Raw genomic sequence first — 7,555 nt, forward strand, 5'->3', positions numbered from 1 at the left:
TTCTGCAGTAGTACTGAATGGTTTACCCTCCTTGTCTCTTCCTAAACCTATCCACCCCTTTTCTGTTGTCATGTTTCCATCTTAGCCCCATTTCCACTTTGCCACTACTGACATACTCATTCTCTGCCTTTTCTCAATATTTTGCTCTATATTTGAACTTCCCTTGATTCTATGTTTACCCCTTCCACTACCATCTCCAAAGTAGACCCAATGACAGTAAGTCATAGAGGCAGAAGTGAAACCCAGTCCATTACAACATGATATGAACTGCTTGTAGTACACTTCCACTTTCAGTCCTAAATACAGGAGGATGGAGTAGCTCCTACAGGTGGATGACAGGTCCTTACTTAAAATCATAATGAAAGAGGAAAAAACGTATTTTCAGATACTGTTTGCAATTTTTTTTTTCCTAAAACTACAGTCCTCAATAGCAAGATAGGGAAAAATTAAATTAACAGTTAAACAATTAGTTGTTAGGAAAGTTACTGAAGAAAAACTGCAGCTATTTCTGGAATACAGGCTGCAAAGCTTTGCCTGCACCTGAACTGACTGGTATCAACTGTGTTTGAAAGATGCTTCTTCCATATCTTTCATTAACATAATTCATGATTCAAGTTGAATGTTATTGTTTCCAGGGTGCTCAGCTCCACCACAGCCTTTATTTTATTGTCTTGACTTCCTGAGTTGCCAGAGAAATATTTTACTATACAACAAATCACAGATCTTGGTCACAGAACTAAAATGCCAGATTAATCAGACTTTGCATTATTTAGAACAATGTAGCTAGATTTTTCAAGGACATTAGGGCAAAAGAGGACTTATGATAAAAACGTGGAATTCTTTGTGTTGGAAGGGACCTTCAAAGGCCATCTGGTCCAACTGCCCTGCAATGAGTAGGGACATATTCCACTAGATCAGGTTGCTCAGAGCCCCATCCAACCTGACCTTGAATGTTTCCAGGAATGGGGCATCCACAGCTTCTCTAGGCAACCTGTGCCCGTGTTTCACCACCCTAACTGTAAAAAAATCTCTTCCTTATATCTAGTCTAAAACCACTCTATCTTAAATTAAAACTATTACCACTTGCCCTGTCGCAACAGGTCCTGCTAAAAAGTCTGTACCCATCTTTCTTAGAATCCCATTTTACGTACTCAAAGGCTACAATAAGGTGTCCCCAGAACCTTCTGTTCTCCAGGCTGAATAACCCCAACTGTCTCAGCCTGTCCCCATAGCAGAGGTGTTCCCTTCCCTTTTGATTTTTGTGTTTCACCTCTGGATCTGCTCCAACAGGTCCATATCTTTATCACAAGCACTGCATATAAGTACAAATAATTCGAGTCTAATAGCAGCAAAAAACTAATCCTCATTAAAGATAACACAGATTTATACCTGTACTTTGCCTCTGCAGTCTGAGGAAATGGACCTGAGTGAAAAGGGAAATTTGAGTCCTGTTCAAGACCCACTTAGTTAAAAGCACTGTAGATTTCATGGTGAAACACTTCCATGCTCCAACATCTTCAATGTGCTTCTAATACTTACATCAAATTCATTTAGCGCAGCAGCAAGTTCTCCTATGCCAGTGTGGCCCTTGTTCTCATCAGTGGGTGAGGTGGCCTGGGCAGCATTGGAGATCCCAGCAATTGCTTCTTGTACTTGCTTGAAGACATAGTCTCTATTGGCCCTAGTGGCTGCAACATCAGGGTGACGGAGAAATGCTTGTGATGCAGTGTACAACATGGTGGCATTCTTCTTCAGAGCACCTCGAGCTGCAGCCATTTCATCCCTGCAGTGGGGATCTTTCAGTTCCTATATAAACATGAAATTTTTATAATCGTAAATGAAAAGTTTTCATGTTAGAATGTATTGTCTATACAGCTCAAGTGTCTCCGCATAAATACCGTCCAGTGATTTTGCAGAGATGGAAACAATGACAGGATCTACCATAAATCACAGAAGGACATATCCCTCCTCCTCCCAGTCTAGATACAGCTGTTATATTCCGATCACACTATCTTCTTAACAGAGTCAACATGCTTCCCTTATTCAGAGACCCACTGAAAATTTATATACAACATTCAAAACTACTCTTCCTGATTGACTGGATTCAGTCTGCTGATTCCGTAAGGCAATGTGAGTGCAACGATCCTGTTCCAGCAAGTGCCATAATTTTTAAAGTATTATGCCTATGTTCTTTATAAAGGCATCATAAAACAGGCCTTTAAAAAACATCCAAACCTAAAATTATTACATTGATGGGTATGTATTTAGTTCTTAAACACCTAACAAATATGCCCCTCACTATTTTTAGCCTTTTCTTCATATTTTGTTCTAGTCCTCAGATCAGGTAGTGTTTGTGTTAATGACATATACTTTCGTTTCCCCTGACAAGAAGCATCAGATACTGTACAACATGTCATCAGAATAACATGACACCATATTATTATTTAATCCATACATTTGTTTATTTATAGAATACACCACAATATCCATGAAAGCCTGTCAAACATTAGGTAAGGTAGTCCTAACAATATTCATAAGGAGTAAAAAACCATTATTACTTCAATTTTAAAATTATGAACAAAGAAGTCTGGAAAGCTGAATGGTTTACTTATGTTCACAGATACAATCTATGGCAAAAAATAAAAAAGAACACTGATATTCTGGAGTTTAAAGTTCTACCCACTGAATAATTTCAAGCACACACGACTGACAGGTTACAGTTTTCAGACAGAATTAAGTTCCTAAAACCTTTACCAGGATACAAAACACAAGAGAGGAAAATGTATTAACATCTCAGTAGTAAATTCTAATGCTGTCAAGATTTTTCACAGTTATATGGATAACCTTACCAGCATAAAAATGCACCTTAAGAAAAAAACCTGTTAAAATATTTGTAACTGAGATTTTCTGTTATTAAGTGATATATACCTTCATTAGCTTTCACATTTTTCTCTTTTCCCCATACTTGTAACTATACTTCCACAAGGGAAGTGTCCGAATGTGCAGAATAGTACTGTTCACATAGTGACTAGATCTTATATTTTTTACTTATTTGATTTGAGCATATCTCTGAAAATGTTACATTTTATAGAAAGATAAAATAGTGATAGAGAAGTAAATTGTCATTACTGTAATGTAGAAAATGAAGTGAATAGATGGATGAATACAGAAAGCTAGCTTTCGAAATCTAGTGTGCTATGCAATACAAAAGGCGACACACTCCTGGATGACTGCGGATATTCAAATACAATCACAGCTGGAGAGACCTTATACAACTTCACAGTGACAGCACTGTCTAGACTCTTAAACAGTATTCAGAAGAAAGTTATCTTTATTGCAAAGTCGTATAAATGCAGGCATTGAATAAATCTTATTGTGAATTTCTGGTCTGTTTTTCCATCTGCTTTAGTAGTGAATGAATGGAGCACTAGGGGTTTTTTAAGTATCTGAAAATTAATAATGGTGGTTTTAAACACAAAGTAGATTTCTGTTCTTCCTGAATTTGAATTATACCAGACAACCAAAGAGCTTGTGCTTGACCAGCTGTCAGAGTGACCTCAAATCAGCATAGGTTAGAATTAAATGAGAATAATCATCAAATGAAAATTGTCCTTAACCTCCTGAATCACTTGCCTTTTCATTTTTCATTCTGCTATTAATTGAAGCCACTTGGAAAAATATTCTCAAAAGGAATTTTTTAAAAACTTCATCACACGCAAAAAAGTCAATGTGATTAAATTATAGGTCATGACACAGCAATTACTTACTGTACATTTTCAACCAGACTTTGACGTGAAATACAAGACCTTCAGAAGCAAGACTAACTTTCCCAACCACTGCTTTAAAATGTACTCACCTGTTGCCGTCTAGCAGCTACATAGTTCAGTTTTACCATCTCTTTTCCAAATTCTTTAAAGCGATTTGCTAAATCTTGCTCATTTGTTGCATTTTTCACTGCTTCTAGAGCTTCCTCTACCTAGAACATAATATATCAACTGTGTTAGCATTTTAATCTAGGTGCACTCTTTGAAAAAGTCTATTCTACCCAATACACTCTGTTATACGGACCCAATTTAGATTTTATATCCATCGTTGTACAGTGGCTTTATGACAGTCCCACCAACTTTAATTAGTTTTCTTAATAGAGAAGCTGTCTAATTGTCATTCTGCATTACTTTCCATTCACTGCGCTTTGGTATAATGTAAAATTAATGTAAAAGTCTTAACTATATTATATTAATTTCCCCACTCACACTTATCAGATGAAATGTTTAATATTCTGTAGGTTTTAAAGCAAAATAGATGATATATTCTTATTGTAATGGTACAGACTTCGTGGGAATACAAAGGGAAGTTATTAATTCTGGAGAAGAAATCACATTTTTAAAGGAAACTTAAACTCACCATTAAGATCTAAATTTACCCTGATATATCCTAAACACTGTATCTTTGTGAAATAACTGAAACAACAATAGATTTGCCCCAGAATATATTTATAATTTCTTTTTTTCCTCAATTCTCACCTTTCCTTCTTCAGTTACTCTAAAACTGAGAAAAGAATCATAAACGAAAACATACCTGTAGTTACTTGGTCATGCCATAGCTAGCAGGCAAAGATACAAAAACCCAATTATACCAACAAGTTAATCTACCAAACCTGTTGTGAAATTTTACCTTATGTACAGAAATAAAGAGAAATATATGAAGAGATAAAATGGTCTTTTTCACACAATATACAAAGGAATTTTTCCTGTGACTAGATGGGAATTTGAAGTTGTATTTCTCTCCCTCACATGCTAAAAATGAAATTGCAAGCAAAAGATTGAGAACTGAAAAGCTTCTATTCACCCTTCTTTCTAGAACCTACTGCTTCAATTCATGACAGTATGCATAGGCTTTCAACACCAGAGGAATTTTCTCCTCAAATAGAAAAAGCTAATTCTGAAAGGAACACGCTCCTATGCAAGAACTGAGGTTCGGAGCTCACACTCCAAAAGACACTGGGAATCCATACAATCAGCACTGGCATCTAATTAATTTAGAAAGGCACAATTATGTGCAGAACTTGCCTTTTTATCATTTGTGTTGCTTGAACAGCGTTTTCCTAACATTGAGACGATATTTTTATTTTGATCTTTTACCTACTTGCTGCAGATTTACAAGTTACATGGAAGTAGAGCAGCAAACACATACATTTCTATAGGAAAATGTATCATTCACACAAAGAAATACATAGCTGTTGTGCTACTAATTTTATACCAAGTCTGAGAGTTGCAAGCTACACCTTGTTCAGAATCCAATTACCTCTTCTTTTACTCTTAGATAGAAGAGCAGTTTTTAAAAGTGGAACTATGCATGTGCCTTAACCATTAACAAAAATTACAAAGGCATCACTGTAACTAGTTTGTTCTTGCAGGATTCCCATCAAACTATGAACATCATCTTTCAGATCAAGAAGCATTTATATTAAACCATCTGAAATGTTCATCTTTAACATGTTGGTAATGATGAGCACAGGCATGACAAACTGATACACATTTTTGTAAGTCCTGCCATCTCCATAGTAAATAAAATTTGTTACCAGAGGTTCAATTTTTACCAGAGGTAAAATTTGTTATCAGAGGTTCCACTCTGATAATCAGATTTCAGATGTTGTTGATCATATGCTATCCTATCAGTCTGGGCTCAAGCCCATGACATTTCAAAAATGAAGAAACTGGTTTAAATATTTGAAAGGACATGAGCACAACCCTATTTTTATTATAACTTCTATAAATTCATGATAGAGCAAATTCTCTATCCTCAAAACTCTCCCCATGATTTGCCTCAGCTGTACAGATGTGTTCCTTTTGATTAACTAGCATGTAATTAATTAGAATAAACTCATCATTCTATTTGTGCATGAGCACGTACTATACTAGTATCTGCTGTTTTATGTTACCCAAACTTCATCGCAATAAGCACCCCAATTAGTAATGCAAAAGAGCATCTGAAAGAAATGAGCAAGTGTTCTTCCAGAAAGCATCTGCATATATACGATCTAAAATATTAATTGAAATGCAGTATTTCCCATGAAGTCTCAAGTGTAACTCACTCCTTTGACATGCTTTCAGTGAAATCTGATTACAGCATTTTTCCATATAAATCAGGCTTCATAACTTTGACATGCAGAATTATTTCAGTTTATTAATTTTATGGTTCATTTAGTTTATTAATTTTATGGTTAATTTATACCAGTCTTTTAATGGTATGTTTGATTCAATACAAGATCTATCCCTTCATCAATTTTATAAAACAAACATTTTTTTTTCCTAGCAATTTATTTTTTATTCATCTAAAATTAGTCAGCATTATAAAATAGTAAGATAAAAATATGTACACTGCCAATTGACAGAAATAAATTACCCTTATTAATCTGAAAAAAAAAATCGAATTTAAGGTTCATAGGTTGAATTTTGCTAAAAACAATTATGTGTGTTTGGTTTCTTGGAAACAAGATTCATAATACCATCTGCTAAACACAGACATTACAAACCACATTTCCATGCACTGCCCTTGCAAACCTAGGGTGCAAACTGTATAAGTAAATACACCCACACACAAAACAGTATTGGACATTTGTGTTTTAAGTAACAGAGTATGCTGCTGCAACAGAAGGAAGAAATCTCAGATGTGAGAGCAATATTTCTCATCACCAATTAAAGTCCTTGATTCTGAATTTTAATCATAATGCTTAGAAAAATCTGTTGTTTATAGTATTAAAGTCTTAGTCTCACTAGCAAAGGATTATCTGAATTACAGCTACATGGAGTATTATAGTCGGGAAAAATTAAAAGCATATTCGAGACAGACAATGCTTACACTGCACATCATCGGAGCCTCATGCTGACAATTAGGAGAGCAGAATTCTGTTCATTAGAGCAGAGCTCACTACAGCCTGTGTAGAAAAATCTGCCTTTTTCATTACGAAAACCATTTTCAAACTATGTAGCTTATCTGCACAGTTTGCAAGTTGAAGGGTTCTCATTGTTTTTCCTGAATATAATACCGCTGTACAGTTACACTGTTAAAAAAAATTTAATGGAAAAAAACCCCACACCAAAAAAATCACCATCTTTTTGGGCAGTTATTAAAAATAAGTAACTCCCCATCTCCTTTGCTAAACTCACACATGCACTCTTCAGGCTTTAAATATTCTGTGCATGAGATTCTGCAAAATTTTATTTCAGAGGGTTTTTGTTGTGGTTTTTTTTTTTTTAAATGTCATAAAAGTGAAGTAGTCCAATAACTAGCAAAAAAAAAAAATTAATTTCCCAGTTTCAACTGCATTCTTTTAATACTCCTATATATAAACATGAGTGTTGGCAGCCAAAATGAATACAAATCCATACCAAACTATCTGGCAATCTTTAATTCCTCTTTATTCTGTTCTTCCTCTTTGACTGATTACACACTCATGTAATTGTCTCACTCCAAATTAAAGATGCAATCTTTTGATACATCCAGAAGCCGTGCAGGAAAAAAAAAAAAAGAAAAAAAAAAAAAGAGTAGGGGG

General features: G+C 35.0%; 1 protein-coding gene across 1 annotated transcript in view; it reads right to left on the minus strand.

Annotated features, from left to right (window-relative positions):
- Positions 1 to 1,539: 1,539 nt before the first annotated feature.
- LOC104506571 (catenin alpha-2-like) overlaps positions 1,540 to 7,555 on the minus strand; it is a gene marked incomplete at both ends in the record, with an annotated part of 6,579 nt that continues 563 nt past the window's right edge. Inside the window, 2 exons of the mRNA XM_010147557.1 lie at positions 1,540 to 1,806; positions 3,857 to 3,976. Of these exons, the coding sequence (XP_010145859.1) occupies positions 1,540 to 1,806; positions 3,857 to 3,976 (387 nt within the window). The remainder of the gene's footprint in view (positions 1,807 to 3,856; positions 3,977 to 7,555) is intronic.

Source organism: Eurypyga helias, unplaced genomic scaffold (assembly GCF_000690775.1).
Source record: "Eurypyga helias isolate BGI_N326 unplaced genomic scaffold, ASM69077v1 scaffold5292, whole genome shotgun sequence".
Taxonomy (NCBI): domain Eukaryota; kingdom Metazoa; phylum Chordata; class Aves; order Eurypygiformes; family Eurypygidae; genus Eurypyga; species Eurypyga helias.